The sequence below is a fragment of the Strongylocentrotus purpuratus genome, unplaced genomic scaffold (assembly GCF_000002235.5).
Source record: "Strongylocentrotus purpuratus isolate Spur 01 unplaced genomic scaffold, Spur_5.0 spur5_contig_858, whole genome shotgun sequence".
NCBI classification, from domain to species: Eukaryota; Metazoa; Echinodermata; class Echinoidea; order Camarodonta; family Strongylocentrotidae; genus Strongylocentrotus; species Strongylocentrotus purpuratus.
In genome coordinates this window covers 2196478-2216345 of record NW_022145566.1, presented here as the reverse complement: position 1 = coordinate 2216345, position 19868 = coordinate 2196478, and the positions used below count along the sequence as shown (strand labels likewise).

At 37.7% G+C, this 19868-nt stretch overlaps 1 protein-coding gene across 1 annotated transcript; it reads right to left on the bottom strand.

Annotated features, from left to right (window-relative positions):
* Window positions 1-1201: 1201 nt before the first annotated feature.
* On the bottom strand, window positions 1202-19238 carry LOC105436462 (contactin-2-like). The gene is made up of 5 exons (XM_030998178.1): window positions 19169-19238; window positions 9228-9403; window positions 6237-6354; window positions 4408-4586; window positions 1202-1521 (listed from the first exon to the last, which is right to left on the bottom strand). Exons 2-5 carry the CDS (start codon window positions 9283-9285, stop codon window positions 1202-1204), a joined length of 675 nt encoding a protein of 224 aa, XP_030854038.1. The 5' UTR covers window positions 9286-9403; window positions 19169-19238.
* Window positions 19239-19868: the final 630 nt, after the last annotated feature.

Sequence of the window (19868 nt, the reverse complement as noted above, 5' to 3'; positions counted from 1 at the left end):
TCTTGTTGCTGTCTTAATTGGATAATAACTGATTATGAAGGTGACACATTTATTTTGAACTAAAGAAGGGCATATTATGTGAAAGAATGTGACTTTCCTTAAATCTAAATTTGTGTGCATGTGATAACAACCATTGTAGATGGCATATATGCCGGTGAATACATTTTTCCAGACTGGTATAGACAATAAAATATAATTTTGATTTGTTTTGGCAAAATGTAAAAAAAACAAAACATGAAAAAGCATGTGCTCCCCTACATTTTTTCAGCAAAACTTAAAGGATACATAAACATGTGTCTGATTAAGTATAATGGCAATTAATTTTTATTTGTAATTTAACGACAGTTATGCAAGACTAGTTAACATTTAAAAAATGAATTCCATACAAAAAAAGAAATGGATATTATTTTTTATTTCAATAAATAAACGACTGATATGCAAGACTAGCTAAACACCTATATTTGACATTTTTTAAATATCTAAGTTAATTATTTCATTGAGTTTCTTTTTATTTACTGATTTAATTCTTATAAACGACTGATATGCAAGACTAGCTAAACACCTATATTTGACATTTTTTAAATATCTACGTTAATTATTTCATTGAGTTTCTTTTTATTTACTGATTTAATTCTTATAAACGCCTGATCTGCAAGACTACGCAAAAAGTAGTTTCAATTTTGATTATTTCAATTTATAAAACGACATTTCTATTCCTTAAACATTTTAAACGACAGATGTGAAAGACTAGTCGACACACCCTTTCGAGAAAAGACCCTCCTCTTTTCTCGAAAGGGTGTGTCAAGACGTTACTCCGTTCTCAACGCACCCTTTCGAGAAGAACGGGTGCGTTGAACTCACCACACCGTTTCTGGTTTAACAGTGTCTAATAGGTACATCAGCTGCTACACCTACCTGTTATGTACACTAAGTGTAATTTTTGGTGTCTGCCGGGATGACACTACAACATTATTGAGGGCTTGTATTACTCTAAAACAATAAACTTTCATGGATTGTAAACAACAGCCATTCACACAGCAAGCAACTTTTGCAAATTGTGAATACCGGTATTCAGTGTAGTGTCAATTGTGATATACCATAATTTAAAAAAAATTGTTAATCTTAACCACTCCTAAAATTCACAAAAGAATTCATTTGTGCGAAAGTTTCTGGTTTAACAGTGTCTATTTTAATAGGTACATCAACTGGTTTGCCTACCTGATACCATCAGCGTGACTTTTGGTGACCTCTGGGATGACCCTACAACTTTATTGATGGCTTGACAGAAGTAGCCTTGAGCGTCGCTTGCAATAACGTACGAAAAGACCAGGTTCCCTTGTGGATCCTGGTTAACCCGTGCATTGTATGTGATGGGTCTTGGTTTGGGAGCTGCATCAGTCCAGTAGATCAAGAGAGCAGGATTGCTGTTAGGGACACCGGGGGTTCCACCGCAAAGAAGCTTCAGGTGTCGTCCCTGATACGTTTGTACTGTTTCACATTCATTCTCAAACTGATCCATGACTGGAGATAAACATGAAAACAGCAAAGAAACAAGCAGGTTTTATATGACTCAATACTCTATGTCAAAACTGACCAATGATCCTAGATGTACGTCCTCCTCAACGTTCTTCTAAAAAATTCTTCATAATTCTTTATAATTCCTCATTATGCCTACACATGGAAGGAAAACAACTGGCAGGGGGAGGGGGTAAAGCTAGGAAGCTTCCCAATCCGCAGGAAACAAAAGAGGAATTAGCACTTTTATACAGTAAAATATGGAGTCATGGTGTCTGGATAGTTTCTGAACGGGCACCATGTAAAACAAACAGCAATTAACAGGCCAGTATGGAGGCGTAATAAGGACAGTGGAACTTAAGAGGTTGTATTAGGTCATTAAGAGAATGGTTGAACATTAATGGACCACGGTGAGGGACCGCTATGTAGACGGTATGAGGGGGTAATGTCGCTATTCATAAGGATCGCTATTCATAGGGACCACTTTTCATAATCAAAGAAGAGGGTTGCTATTCATAGGGACCACTTTTCATAATCAAAGAAGAGGGTCGTTATTCATAATACAAAATCAGGGTCCCTATTCATAATACCAGAAAAGGGTCGCTATTCATAATACGAGAAGAGGGTCGCTATTCATAATTGGAGAAGAGGGTTGCTGTTCATAAAACAACGACAGCTAGGGCTGCTTTTTATAATGCGGAATGAGGGTAGCGCTATTCATAAAATTAAAAGAGAGTCGCTATTCATAATATGAAATGAAGGTTGCTATTCATAATAGAAGAGGGTTGTTATTCATAAGACGAGAAGAGGGTCGATATTCATGAGACGAAATGAGGGTCGCTATTCATAATACGGGATGAGGGTTGTTTTTCATAAGAAATGAAAATAAAGTAAGCAATAAACAAAATGATAATAAGAAAGCGCAATAATGGATAGGGACACCCAACGGCTGTGGCATAGGTGGGGGGGGGATGCCACATGTCCCTGAATATTTTTAGAAAACATTTATTGAAAACATACTGAAAACATACATTTCTGAACAAAAAGAGAAAAAAGCGTGCTCCAATAATATGACCCATATGGCCCACCCTCCCGAAAGTATTCCCTTAGTACAAGTACATATTACTGACAATTCTCGTCCCAGTAGTCCATAAACGGCGTAGCCTATGTGTGTTTTATGGGGGGGCTGTGGGGGTTAATTGTAGCAGCGTTGCCACCAAGGGGCTGATCTATGCTGTCTCTAACCCTCAGAAAAGGAAGAAAGGCAAAGAGAGGAGGTTGTAGAGACCTAAATGTTATATACCATATTCAAGCTTTTTGTAAATATATAATATTGCACAATATATTTTCCATATAAGTAAGAAAGTTAGATTTTCAACATTTCAAACCGTGTTCCACCATCCGCACAAAATTTATCACACATGGTGGCACAGGGAAGCCAACACCATGTGACAGGTACTATACAATCTTACCATCCCAACTATCTATTCCATAGAGTATAATGACACCAACTTTGAACCAGAACATGAACAACACTTGATACTTGGCCTCACTAACCAACCCTAAAGAGAAGGTTGAGTTCTGAGAAGAGGTGGAAAAATAATCTGTGAGCATTATCATTGTCTTAATTTTGCAAGTGTGGAAGAACATCAGATAAAAAAAAAGCATGGCTCTTCAAATGCTAAAATATTTTAAATATGGCATAAAATATTCTAAATATGGCATAAAATATTCTAAATATGGCATAAAATATCATAAAAATTGGGACAGATTTTTATGCCACATGTCTGTGTAGTCCCACATACATCTCTCTGTGTACAGTGCTTGTAACTTAAAGGGAGTGTGTCATGACGAGTCTATATGTCTTTCCCTTGGCCCTACCCGGGGCCAATCGGTTATGACTATGGACGACGCGACCGCAGTATTCACGTGCGTGCAACATACGCGAAACCGAAGTGTGAGGAGAATTTTGGTCTGTTTTGCGAATGCTAGCCCGCGCTGACCCAGTTAGTCAAGTCCATTCGTTTACGAGCAGTTGTCCAAAAGAAGACGCGTAGATGGCATTATCCAGTATTTGCCATGATACACTCCCTTTAACTAAGACTGGGCCAGATTTCTAATCATTTTAATGATTCCAGAATCTTGCAGTAGATACTCATTCTTATTTGCTAGATGATCAACCTTTTCTGATTGGTTCCACAATGTTTCTTTCACAATGCAATCACATGACAAGAACTCAACTTTGTCTTAAAATATGATTTTTTAATTCAAAACATACTAGGACGTAATTATTCATCCATTCCATATGACACTATGCCAACAATGAAGGCATCAATTCACATGCCAATGATGTCCTGATCTTCTTACCTTTTCATACAGGGTCATTCCATGTCAAATCACCCCAAAAATCTGAAAATCTTAACCCGACCATTTTTTATTTTGATGAAACTTAGTGTACTTGTTGAGTGTGATCTCACAGCACTAAATCTCAAATGAAAAATGGTTGGGTTAAAACCATTGGGTGATTTGACATGGAATGACCCTACATGTTTTGATAATGAACGAATCGCGAACGAAGCCAACTGTGAGATGGCCGTTCTGATTGGTCAATAAATCCAAAGTTATGAATAATTCATGCAGAGCAGTAAAGCTAGATTGCAAAAGGCCTGGCGGCTACCGCCACCTGATCGTGCGTTCACTCTGGGTCTCTAGGTTCATCTCAGCCGCTGATTGGGGTGGAAAATAGCCAGAGTCACGAGGCCTTGTCAAAAGGATAGAACAACACCTGATAATTTGCTTCACCAAACAACCATAAATACGATTTTCAATAAAAAAAAACACTATTCATCCATTCTATATGACACTATACCAACAATGAAGGCATCAACGTACATGCCAATGATGTCAATATCTTTTGGGACATTGCTGTACCAAGCCTGTTCTTAGCAAAACATTGGTACTGTCCATCGTCCGCTGTTGTTAATGATTCAATCACTAGGTTTCCCCCATCCAGGCTAGCGCGATCATTGCTGTCCACGTCAAATAAAGCACCATCCTTCTCCCAGTAGTACCTGGTATTGAATTAATCATTGAAACATGATTACATGTACACTACGATCACTTTCATCCTTCCAATTCCCCTTCCACCCCCATGGTGAGCATGGTTGGCTCCTGTGATTGCTATAAAGGAAGTTTTCTCCAAAAAAAAAATTTCTAAATCAAACTGCATGCTCTTTGATCTCGTGGCAGGCCATTGTTTGAGGGATCCAAAATGATAGTGTGTCCCTAAAGTTGGCCTTTTGAGTGTTGGTTCGATCACTATACAGTGCAACCCAGAAAAAACGACACCATGAATTATTGATGTTTTATCATAACTTAATCACAATCACAATCACATATTCGTTTCATTGATAATCAGCCATGCAATGGAGTCTTTTGTCTATGTCTGATCGTCAACGAAATGGAGTTAAGTCTTTTGTCGATTTCGTTTGTTGCTACGGCAGGCAGCCAGTGAACACTAATTCTTTTAATCAAATTATGGAAATGCAAGCATCCATTAAACAAACAGAACTTTGTTATTCCTGGCTAATTTTTCCTGATTGAGGTGTCATATGAATAGCAGAAAATGAACTTTCTAGAAATGTGAAATTTTCTTTGAAAATTCAGATACCGCCCGCCAAATGACTTTTTGGTTTCTTTCCTTCAAAATGCTTTTGAACGCTCCTGCGTGAAATATGCATCATATGAGTTGCATCAAATGAAAGAGGAGGATCTAAGCTTTACAAATATGTGTCATCTATTGATTATAATTGTGATTATGTTATGATAAAACATCGATAATTCTCGTTTTCGTTTTTTCTGGGTCGCACTGTAGGTAATTACCCCCATCCAGGCGAATGCAAGCATTGCCTTCTACATCAAATAAAGCACAATCCTTCTCCCAGTTGTACACTTTTGTACACACTTTAAATAGAAATTCCACAGAGTCTTGTGTAGACAAATTGTGATGCATTTATTGCAATAGGAACTACCCAAAACTGATCTTCGAGTAGCTATATACAGTCATGTTAGTCATTTGCAAAAGCTTAAAGGTATTACGTTACAAAGTTTTGGGAAATTTTGAAAAACGGGTGGATAGTGATTCTTTACAATTTTGATATATTTGGATGCCCCTGAGGATGTATTAAAAGCACTAGAAATTTTAGCCCCTAAAACACTTCTGCTTTCGATAAAAATTGAATATAAAGATTAACCGGTGCTCCCGGTAAATTTTGATAAATTTCAAAAAGCTCCTACGGCAGTACTATGGTAGCTGCGACCATGAAAATCTCAGAATATGTAGTTGTGGTATATAATTTGCGAACGGGAATAGCTAATCGGTCGATATTAGTCAAGAAACATTGTTTTATAGCTTAACTAATATCTTGACCTTGAGAGGGAGCTATACAACATAAAGTGATTATTATTTATAATTTTGTAACTTAAGACTCAATTTCGACCGCGACGACGATCACTGAAGATTGTATATCGCATAAGCTTTCAATTTGTTCATTTGAACCAAATTCATGACCCCATACCAAAACTTTGTATTACCTTTAAGACCATCAGGAATGTTGTTTGCATACAATGTTCTACCTATATTTTTTCCTTGACAAAATGTATGTTTGAGAATCTACCAATCATAAATGCAGCCTTAAGATTCCTCTATGTTTGAAACTTACGTAGGTTCTGGTGTTCCAGTAGCTCTGCACGTTAGAGTTAATGGTATACGTTGGTCTCCATAAATCGATTCAGGCTGTTCCACTATGGAAGGTGGAACATCATTGTAGCCCATGTACCCTGCAAATAACAACAATGAAATACAATAACAAAGTACTACCCATGCACTGGCCTTTTGAAGGCCTCGTGACTGGCTATTTTCGACCCAAATCAGCGGCTGAGATGAATCTAGAGACCCAGGGTGAACGCATAGATCGAGTGGCGGTAGCCGCGAGGCCTTTTAAAATCTAGCTTTTACTGCTCGCATGAATCATTCATGACTTTGGATTTGTTGACCAATCAGAATGGCAATTTCCCAGTTGATTTTGTTCGTGATTCGTTCATTATCAAACATGTAAGAAAAGGTCAAAGACGTAAACTAGTTATGCTTATGAGATGAAAATATGAATAATTAAAGATAAAGACCAGTTATGGTCATGCGATTGCATTGTGAAGGAAACGTGGAATCGATCAGAAAAGGTTGATCATCTAGCATATATGGTAAGTATTGGTGTGTATACTGCAAGGTTCTGGAATCATCAAAATGATAAGAAATTGGCCCAGTCTTCATAAAGTTACAAGCACTATACAAAGAAAGATGTATATGGGACTACCGCCACACGTGCGCGACACGTGCATTATATCTATCAGGTCCAAATAGATATAATAATTGACCAAATATATCAATTAGTAGGCAGTTTCTCTGCAAAATTTGTATGATCACGTATTAGTCAAAACATATTCTTTCACATGATTGGAAATAAGAGCTTCCATTTTCATTTTTTGAGAGGGGGGCATTTTCAAAACTGGTCTTTACCTTTAATACAAAATATCACATTCAAATCTATTTTACATGCAAAATTACAATAAAATAGGAAGCTTTTGATGACCTGAGCTAACAATTGTAAGTGAGATGTTGGACTTTCCCTGTGTATAAAATGAACCAGTCCAACTCGTTTTCGTTCCCTACGTCATTCTTAGTAGGTACATAGGCCATATATTCGTACTACGTACGTAGAGTTTACTGTGTGTGTGTGATGGATACTTATATGCTGACGTAATACGAGGATACGTTTGGTGATTGGACGCTACCATTTTGGTAGAGAATTCCAGTTGGAAACAAGGGTTAACATAAGAAATCCAAATCAGATTACTAAAGGCTACTTGGCTGGGCCATTCGCTCTGCCGTTCATCGCGGACCAAAAATTGTATATGTCCAATTTTTCTCTGTATAGGAAAATGAAGGCTAAGTGGGCTACTTGCTTTGTGCGCAAGGGCCACCTGCAAAAGTACGACCCAAAAATCTATGTGGACCCCCTCGCTACACCTACGCAGGTCGGATGAGACCATGGCTTAACTGTTGTATAACATTTCGGGTAATGTGTTGCAATGATGCACAAAATACAAGACCAGCATAGTTAAGAAGTAGCCCTCGCAACTAAAATTTTGATTTGGGCCTTACAGCTCTTGTTGCATTACATCAAAAGAAAGGATTGCATTTTTCTTTTCTTTTCTTATTTTTCTCTTTTACAGGGAGATGCTAAAAATAATTGTAAAATATGTCTTTTAGCTGCTGAATGAATAGTAATGATTTTTACCACTGTTCGAAAGTGAAAAAACAAGAATGTTCAACTATCCACTTTATTCTCATCCTATTTTATGCTTTCAAAAAACGGACAAAAAAAAGGGAGTAACAAAGAGAGAAAAGGGTTATAAAAATACATTTTTTAAGAAATAGGAAGATTGAGGGCAGGAGAAATTCTAAAAAAACGAGAGGAAGAGAAAGAGAAAGGGACTGACTCACAGACAGAGAGACAAAGCTTAGAAAGACCGAGGCATACAAGCATACACTTTGGGCGGGAGAAGAGAAGGGGTATATAGGGAAAGATGGTGGAAGATAAGATAGGAAAAAACTGAAGGCAGACAGAACATATCAAATGGATCCTGATCTAATTTAATTGAAAGCAATGGACTCTATCCATGAAGAATGGTGTGGCTCTTTGGCTCTACTGAGATAGTGCATTGATGCTCAATTACGAAAAAAACAATTTAAAGTTGTTGCTGCTTTTAATGATATGTTTCATATTTCAAAAGTCGCATTTAATTGGTTTTTCTGTGCCTGAGCCCATAACTATTGATAAATAACCTAATGTGAAAGATGGAATGTATGTATATATTTGAATCTAATCATAATTTATTTTGAAATATTACTGCAGCAGTTGCACATATGAAATATGCACAATTTAGTACAACTTGCATAAAATAATCCTGTATTCTGGAATTACTCAGTGGTCTTCTTTCAAGTTTTCTTTTCTTGGGGGGGGGGGGGGATTTGTGTGTCTATTTTTGTAGAATGATTTTATTGTACATATATGAATATTTTCAACCAAATGAGCCTTACTAGTGTGATAACACTTTTTGGGGTAATAGTAATTTTTATATTTGTTGGTATTTTGTGTACTGCCATGTTTTAAAAATAATATTTAGAGAATTAATATGTGGTTTTAGCAGTTTTTCTTTTTCTCTCCATAATTTTCAGATTTGAATTTCTAAAAAAATGCCTGATATGAAAAGGCAACCAACAGTAGAGTAGAAATGCCTGAAGGAGAAAAAATATGAAGACAGAATACTTGTGGAATATTTTTTCTCCTGCATTTTCTAGTTTGAGACCTATTTGTTTGCAACTTATGTATAGAGACATGGGATTAACGAGTAGATTGGCTTATATGTATACAAGAAATGTACATCTCAATTATTCTATAAAAGTGAGAAAGAATAATATTAAAAGTCTTTATTTGCTCACTACACTCTAATAAGAGTTTGTGATCAAAGCAGCCATTCAGCAACATCAAGAAAACTAATCAACAATTTTTTATTAAATAAAAGGGAGAAATATATTCAAATAATTTTTTTCAACGCCTAGAAGTGGAGAAAACATGGATTATGGTACTTACATGCAAATGTCAGATTAGCCAGGCATAGTAGCAGACAGGTGGGATTGAAAGTGTTCATTTTGTGTTGTGATAGTTATTGATCCAATCAATAAATCGAGGTGTTGGACACTTTTGTCTATCTCAGGCTCTGGCTCTTGCTCTCTTTGGCAGTAGAAAGCTCCTCAGCTGATTTAAACCTGTAAGAAAATAGAGGAATTTGAGTTAATGATAACAAATGTTATAAATAAATTGTTTTTTCAATCACGTTGCTTTCTATTATAGCAAATACTCATAAAACGGACATAGCAGGAATGTGGAAAGCTGGTTTATTTATACAGTTAGACGAGCACAGTACTTGATTCAACCTTTGCATATCCTTTTTGGTTTTGATTTGCTTGATTTTTTTTTTAATGACGTCTGAGCTTTAATTGTAAAAATCAAGTTGTGTAGGACAAGGCCTAGATGAATACAAATATCACTAGTCTGCTGTATATCTCTCTAAATTGGAGTTTTACAAGAGTAAGATTCAGAAAAAGGAGTTAGGAGTACAGAGAAAATCTAGAGAATGATAAATTGAACTAAAGCTGTTTTGATGGTAGTGGCGTCAGGGGGGGGGGGGAGGTCCCATGACAAGCAAAATTGGGGGGAAATCAGAGATTTTAGAAGAAAAGGGAAGATTCTGGCAAAATGGGAACAAACATTTAAAAATATTGAGAAGGAAATAGGAAGAATCGTCAGGGTGAAGAATCACCGACTACTGGGTGATGGGCAGCGCAGTACAAACAATGTAACTTATACCTAGGATTTTTTAAAAAGCTTATTCCCCCCTCCTTTTTTTTTACCCATCTCAATCTCAATTTTAGAAATTACTAATTAGGTGGTCTGTCGTTTTCGACAGATCACCTATTGTTTTCGTCAGAATTTTCTTTATTATTATTATTTATTTATTTATTTATTTATTTTTATTTATTTCCTACACTTTTTTTTGCCTATGATAACTCAAGTTTGGTTACGTCAATTTCATTCAATTTTGGCACAGTCATAGGTCATTGTCATGAGATGTGACAGGAACATTTTCAAGGTCATCAGGTCATCGTGACGTCATCCAGGCGCCATTTTGTGAAATCCCATTATCCATCATATCTTCATGATGCATAAGCAAAGGTCATTCATATTCATATCACATATACTTCAGGTCAAGGGTCAACAAGTCATGTCATCAAAGGTCACATAAAGGTCATGACGCGCACGTAAGCGCGCGTCAAAATTTTAAAATGCTCAAAATCACTTAACTATTAAACAAGAGTACGAATCAGGTCATTTTAAGCATTTCAAAATTTTCCGTCCGTACGTGTCCCCGCGCGCGTTGTGCGCTCTCACAACGTGCGGAAAAGGTCAAATGCATAATTTTTACATGATTTAGATTCCTCTTACCGTAAATGACAATTTACATTAATTTCAGTCACTCTTGACCTTTCATCAGGCCGTGAGCGCGCGTCAAAGTTCAAAATCCGCGCGTGCTGCTATGGGAAATATAATGCAAATTTGATCAAATACATGCCATTTTAAAAATCGAAATAGCTCTTCACATAGTCAATTGACCTCCAACTTTTATATCATGGTTGGAGATATGATTTCACGTCTCATTTGACCCTCAATTAACTCATGACATCATCATAATGGCCTCCGAACTCAAAATTTCAATTTGCATATTATGACGTCAGCAGATTTTTGGAAAATTGATTGTATCTCTGTAAATATTGATCAATTTTCTTTCAAATTTTGATATGTTCTACCTGAGAATATTATCTACAAATGCAGTCACACAATACTTCAGTTTGACAAAGGAATCATGGCGTATTTTTGTGATTAAAGGAGGCATGTCAATTGTTCACATTTTGCGTGTATTCTCTATGGGACATGACATTTTCTCAAAACTGGATTCTACATTCTCGTCTTTTGCGAGCAATATCTCCGTCGTTTTATCTTTGTTTATGCTGAGCTTTGAGTATGTTGTAGCTGAGACAATAAGCTATCGCAAGTGTGCCCTTTATTTTTCGATCAGATGCCAGGATCATGCTCATATTTCACTTACAAAGTTGGATTTGAGAATTCCATTTTCCGTTTACGTGTAATCTCTATGGGAAATGTTTTGGTATATCGGTAGCGCACTTGACTTTCGACCTCAAGGTCCCTGGTTCGAGTCCGGGCATCCCCAACAATTTTTTTTCTTCACTTTTTTTTCTTTTTGACCTTTCACTGTACCATCTCCTTTGAATATTAAAACACGTACAATCGCAAGTAATGTAATAAATAACCATATTTACTTTATTATTACCCTATTATCACTTGATCCATTTTTCTTCATTCATCAATTCATATCTCAATACATCATTTTACATTAACATCATTTTATTGGGTAATTGAATTGAAGATGATCTTGATCATAAGAATTGAAGACAGACCACCTTATTCGTCCCCATGACGAATTAAATTTCTAGTTTTTCTTTTTAACTTTTAATTTTTTTTTCCTTCATAAGTGTATGAATGGGTTTGTTCGGTCAGACTGCTATATTATACATGCGAATATATATATGAATGAGAGATAGACTTTCTAATTTAATGGGAATTCACTCAAACTTTAATTGACCTGTTCCTCTCCTCTTTCTGCTTCTGTTAAAATCAACTTTATGTCGGGGTGGACGGGGTTTCAACGTCCCCAAGACCTTTTGTAAACATCATGAGCACACTATGGCCCATATTTTCTGAACAATTTTTCTTTAAGCATTTGAAACTGAGTGTTAGTTTATGCTTTTGTTCAAAATATTCAGAAGGTAGTCTTGGTCTACATTCCCATCTTTTGAAGCGTATTTTCAGGTGATCTGCTGGTAGCAAAGCAGAGCACCCATTGAATTTGTCAGAATCTATTTTTTTCTTCTTGTTTTGCCTATTCCAAGTAAAAGGGCACTCTCTTGAGGGGGAACACGCACCTGCAAATGGTAACCTCAAAGTGGGAAAAGAAAAAAAAGAAAACATTGGTATATACCACTACTACATTATCAGGAATGGCTTAAAAAATGTGCTCTTTAGTTGGTTAAAGATACTTTGAAGTTGAGTGTAATAATCTGAAAAAAGTGAAAGTCTATTAAAGGGGCTGTAGCATGGGGAATACTGGTTGACACGATCTACATCTTCTTTCGGACAACTGCACATGAGAAAATGGACTTTATTAACTACACTGAGGTAGAGGTCAGTTATTAACTGGGTCAGCGAGCGCTAGCATTCACGAAAGGGCGCGAAACAGACCGAAGTTCTCTTCACGCTTTGGTTTCGTGTATGTTTGCACGCATGTGAATACTGCGCTTGCGTTGTCCGTAGTCGTATTATACCCGATTGGACCCAAGGGCCACTTGGAAAGATACATAGTCTCATCATGCTACAGCCACTTTAAAATAAAACTTGAACCAGAGGGATCTTGAACCAGAGGGATTTTTAGTCTTGACTTATATAGGCCTACATCAAGACAGAATACTAATGCTGTTCTTACTCTCGTTATGGTCAAGGAATCTACTCAAAGAAACCAGTCTGCACGCACAAACTCCGATTTGACTGAAACTTTACTGAAACTAATAAAGCATTGAGAAGAGTTTAGCTCTGTCAGTCTCTAGCTGCATCAAATCAGCTAAGTAGAGCCTTTATGCCCTCAGCCTTGTCTCACTATGCAGACACTGTTACGCACAGGGACATGTAAGGCTTTGTGTTTGCAAACTATCAGGACATCTGCCTAGTACAAGTAGGCCTGCAGCAAAGATAGTATACTTTGTTTGCGAGATCATGTTTGGGGACTTCCCCCATATTTTCACAAAGTAGGCCGATGCTGAAAACAATGTGGGTGTTATTTCCTGTTATTTTGAACTCTCATGATCTTTCTTTCCTCATCTGGGAGAAGAGGTCATCTCATGTAGAATGATCTTGGGAACAATGAACAGAGTCTAGAAAAGTCCCAGAGAACTATTTAAAAGGTATATATTTTTTAAAAGAGATAAAGATAGGATTGATAGAGGGAGGGGGAGAGATAAAGAGAGGGGAGATAGGGAAGGGGAGGGGAGAGAAGGAGGAGGGGAGAAGGAAATAGAGAGAGAGAGAAAAAAAGGGGGAGGGAGAGTGGGGGGATCGAAAGAGGGTCAGAGAGAGAGTAAGGAAATATAGCCTCTGACAAAGTCTACGCATATTCAGAGCAAATTAATATTGGATGTATTCCTCCAAATTAAATGTTTTGATAATTCAGTTTATTTAGCATCGTAAAAAAACATTACAAATCATAAATAAAGAATAAATACAAGGCCAGGACCTCTAAAAAGCAGCTTGTGCTTGTACATGATGAGGCCCTTATTAAGGTTAACACAATATTGAATTAATTAGTAAAATAAATAAATCTTAATAATACGTACATTAAAGGTATATTTGTTTCCCTTTTGCAGCCAACATCAAATTCTGTAGAACTTTGCAGAAATTATGAATATGTCAAGTACATGCATGTTTGTCCTATCTGTGAAATTTAAACGTTAGCAGTGTCCTAGTATTAAAATTATACAACGAAACCTGTTTAGTTTCAAGATTTCACAGTCAAATACTATTGAGTGACTGAGTGACTTTTTTCTTTGGTAATACTATACATAAATTGAGCTGTAAAGGGTACATGAGCATTTTTTTACATCAATAACCCCCCTTTTTGTTAGCCAAAATTAATCTTGTTGAATCTTTGCGCAGCACAAAATGTATGACCATTTGGTACAAGGGTCTGAAAATCAGACTATTTAATTGAACAACCGCAATTGCTAAATTTGATTTGACAACTAACAGTCATTATTTTCCCGCCGCAAAAAGACATTTTCAAGCCCTTTTGTTTTGAGGAAAGTTCTAAATTAGTAAAATTTAGTATATTTGCAAATACCTTTGGAATTTAACCTTCAAATTTTTTGGCCTGCAAATATATAGTACCTTTAAGAAGAAAGGAAAAAAAGACAGACCATCAACTGTCAGCAGGTATCACCCATGTATATGCATACACCCACAATCACACACAAACACACAACAGCAATACAAAAAGGGAGAGTTCAGAATGAGAATGAGAAAGAGAAGAAAGGGAAGAGGTGAGAAAGAGAAAGAAAAGAAAGGGAAGATGTGGGAATGAGAAAGAGTTGAAAGGAAAGTGAGAATGAGAAAGATAAGAAAGGGTCTACTCAGTTAATTAGGATGATATTGATTGAAAAATGTAACATTTGAATAGAGTTCCAAAACGAGAAAGTGTGGAGCCCAGGCCCCCCCCCCCCCCACTCAGTGTTATTTAGGGTATGTGCATGCCTGTTCCCTCCCTTCGAAAGCACCCCCTATCTCAGGACAGCAAACATATCTGAATCCCCTTTTGCAGGCCCTTTTGCCTTGAAGACCCAAAGAGAGAGAGAACATTTTTTTGTTTGTTTTGTTGATATTTGATAACCCACTTTTTAAATTTCTCAGGAATCCAAAGAAAAAGAGAGAGAATTTTTTTTTATTTTTTAAAAAGACTTTGTCGCGTATAAAGTACTCCTTTACAAGAGAGTTTGGGAAACGAATGCGGTCCCTCCAACCCCGGAGTGGGGGGAGAGGGTGTGGAGCTGGATTTAAGGTTATTACAAATTGAATTCCATTCATGTACTCCTGTAAAATGGATAGAATGGGTTATTATAGTCGAACGCAGAGCTACCAAGTATCATGCATTAGGCGTGACATCACGCATTTCGAGGGTCTGGAAATGCTCTTACGCACGACGCGCACTAGATTTTGAAAAAACGCTATACCTTATACATGTGTTATACCCTCGCACGCGCACTGAATCATGAAAATGTCACGCATTGCCGATCTTTGAACTTGGCGTCTCTGCGAACGGGTAATGGGAACACAAACATTATCCCGTGTACGAGTGTGATACGTATGGAATGAAGAATTATAGTTCTAAACATATCGAAAAAAATACTAGTACTCTTTTCACACTGGTTTTGCTTAACCCCGTACTTTGCTTAGCCCTGTACTATCCTTAACCCCGGACTATTTTTGGGGCTTTTCACACACGCTGTTTTTAGTCCCGTACTAGTGCCTACTCCGGAATAAGAAAATTCGCGCCGTTCTCACTGCAACTCGTTAACCCCGGATATCGTGAATGTTATGATTGGACATACCATATTGCTCCGATTGTCTCATTTTCGCTCGCTCGATCACTGCAGCACAAACATAGCTCGTTCGACGTCACTACCAAACTAGCCAATCAGCTGTCAATGACGTCATATTGAATGCGGTGGCAAATATATTTTGTGAAATTATCGAGAAATTGACTACTTCTAATCGCAAACTAGTTTTATTTTGAATGGAAAAGCAGCCATTGTTATCTTGACATTCATTGAAGTCATCAGAATAGGGTAAGTTACTTCTCAGATGATTCAAGAGGTCCATTTTGTAGATAATTTTTTAATTTCTTAGAATGTTCCACTGTGTTGCAGGGTACCCGGTGTATATGCCATTGGGTGTGATGTGTTCGCGCGCTATAAGTACAGGCCACCGCGCCGTCGGGTGTATTCTCGTACTGATGTAGGTGCAAAGCTAAAATGGCTACCACGCCCACTTCCCTCTCTATGCCTTTCTGAACATTCCTTTCCTTCTCAATACAATAACTTTCACCTGCCTAAGTTATTCAAACCATACCGCCTCGCCACTTCCATTACGTAATCATTAAAAGGATGCGCATATACAACATTTTCCTGCTATACGTTGTACTGCAGGACAATACAAATCTCCCTGGTATACCTTACAGTCCAAACGATAAATATGTGCCTTTAACGAAGCAGGCGACAATCGGCGTATGTGAGATTGCTTTGCTAAATATAAATTACTTTGTTAATAAATATCAACTAAAATTTCTTTTACATTTCTTTAAACCATCATTGATATTTAATAATTCATGAGTGAGTAAAAGAAACATACCAAACTATATAATTATATGAAATACTTGGTGGCAATTAGGGGAGTTTGACGTGATGACCGATTGCACCCCTCTGTTAATAACCGAATAGTCCATGGTGTGTCATGAATATTCATGTGTTTGCTTACCTCGGCTAAATGTTTGCTTTTACTAAATTGAAAAATTACGGTGAGGGGTTGGATGAAATGGACATAATGAAATGGGCAGAAGTGATCTATGATAATTCATGCTTTTTATGTTTCGTGTGCTCGACCTATAATCTTCAAATCGCTTGGCAAACTGAGTTCAAAGTTAGACTTGTTTCACATGTGTATTATAGGCAATGACAAGCTTGCAACCTATTTTGAAAAATTACGTTGGGTGAACTTTCAAAAGTCAATGAGACATGAGGGCTCCAATGAAAGAGCTAGTGATAACGTACGTCGGGGTGGATGTGCTTTTCGTTTAAACAAAAAATGATTTTTTTTTTTAAAAAACGTCCATAAAATAATAATAATAATAATAACATGTTACTATTACCCTTCTCCAATCTAATATGCTGAGCGCCTAGCTAGAAGGCAGAAGGTCCCATAAGTCTTTGGTATGACTCGGCCGGGGATCGAACCCACGACCTCCCGTTCATGAGGCGGACGCTCTAACCATTGAGCCACCATGCCCTAACATGTTAGGCTGCTGACTCTGACCATGCTCTGACGATAGGGGGCGTTGTGAAATGAGACTAAACGGAGCAATATGTTCGCATCTGGCCAGCTGCGAATGCTCCATTGCGTAGTACCGGACTATTTTTCGTTTCTGTTCTCATTCATTTGCTTGGCACCGCAATTGCGGGGTTAGCAGGAGTTCGCGATCACACCACAATTGCGGAGTTATAGTCCTACTATTTTACAGGGTTAGTTAACCCCGTACTATAGGTGGGGTTAGCCAACTTTAGCCCACTTTGGTAAAAGCCAGTCTGAACAGAAAGTGGAATAGGCTTAACCCTGTACTATAGAAGGGGCTAAGACCCCCCCCCCCCTTAACCCCACCTATAGTACGGGGTTAAGCAAAATATTGCCAGTGTGAAAACAGTATTAGTGAACCCCTTTGTGATACTTAAACATGAAAACTGTATTAAGTTTACAAGTTCAAACACTGGGAGACTTTTTAATTTAACAAATAGTGGTAGACTGGGACTATACGAAAGTCACTATTATTTAATTAGTCGTATTTGCACGTTTTTGAAATAAATGGTTTATCAATATAGATTGGTGGGTATAAAATATATGAATTTGGATAAAAAAACCTATACTTCTTGAAAACTTAGAAGATATATTAGCAAGGTGATACTTCCAGTCAAGTGATCGACTTATGAGAACGCCTTAGAAAATTAAATACTTAGTTCTCTCAATATCAGTATTTTTCACTTCTTATCGGGTCAGTGTTTGATGGAATTGTTTTTCCTTTTAGAATGGAATAATACATACTTTGTTTTCTTAAAATTCAATAATAGCTTGTTACATCTAGACCAAAAGCTTCAGTCTCTGATATCAATGGTTGTTCCACTGAGATTACATCTGGCTCCTCTGACCGCCTCTATACACTCTTTACGTCTTCATATATCCACTTTACTTTGGCTGCAATATTACACAGAATCTTATTAAAAATTAAAAAATAACACAGAAATATCTACTTTGACTTATGATAGCTAGCTCATTAAATCCTAAATTAATGATTAATCCGAGAAAGTCTTGTAGTCAACATGATTTGTTGTCAGCCATCTTGGTTTGAGTTAATGAATATTAATTTTTTCTTTTCGAACGTCCATTAGCTACGTACGAGTCAGCCCTGCTTGACCCAGTAATATATGAATACCGGTATTCATAAACCCAATAGTCAACGAGTGCTCTGATTGGCCATTTGCTATGTTTTGGTAAATTGACCCGGAAATATATTGGCCGGGTCATGTCATAGATTACCAGTTCGAATGCATGTGAACAAACCGTTTTTTAATGGTTCTGAGATAAAATTGGATTACTCGTATAGTTTGTAAATTTCTTAATTGGAAATAGGTAATACAAACTTTGATAACTGTACATGGGAGAAAAATACACATTTTTTTTTTTCATCTGATTTGTAAATCAGGAAATTAGATCTAAATAAAGAAAATTGGGGCAGAAACTTTTTGTAGCAAAAGTGGTACAAAATCGGCTTAATCCACCCCCCCCCCCCCCCCATTGTGAGAGTCAAATGGGTTACCGTCTGTGTATGGGGAATGTTGACAAATATGAGTTTTATTACAGAATGACCTGTACCAGATAGTTAGTTATTTCTGTCTAGTTACATCTGAACCAGTCGTTTAACATTTGTAATTAGGTGATCTGCATAGCCCGCAGCAGAGCACCTACCTTGATTTCATCAGAATTTATCTTTTTCAGGTGTCCTAGCTGCCGCGTAGCGTAGCCGTAGCAGAGCACCATGCAGTCCTATTTCTTCAGAATTTATCTTTTTTTCCCCCTTTCTTTCTGTATGGGTTTTGTCCGCTTCATATCTCGTATGGTTCGACATGGTTAAAAAGAATTAGCATCAAATTTTCAAAGCAATGATTTGAACAACATCGCATATAAAACAACAAAACAGACATCAACATAATATTAAACAAATGTAGAATTAGTTAGTTAATCACAGAAGTACAAGCAACGGCCAACACTTTCACATAATTTGGGACTGGATGTTTGGGTATATACGTAAACAAAATCAATGACTATAAAGTGAGTGTGACTATGTATGAGAGTATGAGATGGTAGTTGCATGGTACGATCTGATCGGATGGAAATCATTTTAAAAAAACTTGTGCACCAGCTAGCACAAAACAAGTCTTATCTAATTGTCATGAATTTAATTATCAAAATACTTCTGCATGCGTCAAAATACTTTTGAAGTGTAAAATATACAAAAATGTTTGACTTACGGAGATGCAAAAGCTGGTCACCCGGCAATCGCAGCTCAAAGAGTCAAAGTACGGCAAAGCTCTGTGTAATAACGGCAAGCACACGTCGTCTGCTATGGTGGCGAAGTGCATCGTGCTTAAAAAGCATGAAAACGCCCGGGGGTGCATGTACTCAGATTTCGTTTGGACGGGGATGTGCGGCTGCAGCGTCTAATCAGGGAGATGAAAGAAAGGAGGGGTCAAAACTCTTGTTCAAACGCATTCGTGAGTTCAAACATTGGCTTTGAAGTTTCTTGCTCCGAGCCGCGCTTTCACTGCGGGGAAATTTGGAGGGCCAGTTTAACATTTATTACAAACCTATACAGGGGCGGATCCAGGATTTGCCGATAGGGGAGGCCTAAAATGTGAAAATCGCGCCGACCAATATCTCGCCTCAGTGGGGGGGGGGGGGGGGGGGGGGGGGGGGGGGGGGGGGGGGGGGGGGGGGGGGGGGGGGGGGGGGGGGGGGGGGGGGGGGGGGGGGGGGGGGGGGGGGGGGGGGGGGGGGGGGGGGTAGTGATCATAATTTTTTTTCTCGTATTTGACCTCGGAAATGTGAAAATCGTGGCGACCAATAACTCGCTCAGTGGGGGGGGGGGGGGGGGGGGGAGTATGCATCATTTATTTTTTGTATTTGACCCCGAAAACTTTTTTAAAAAAAAATTATTATTGAAAAAAACAA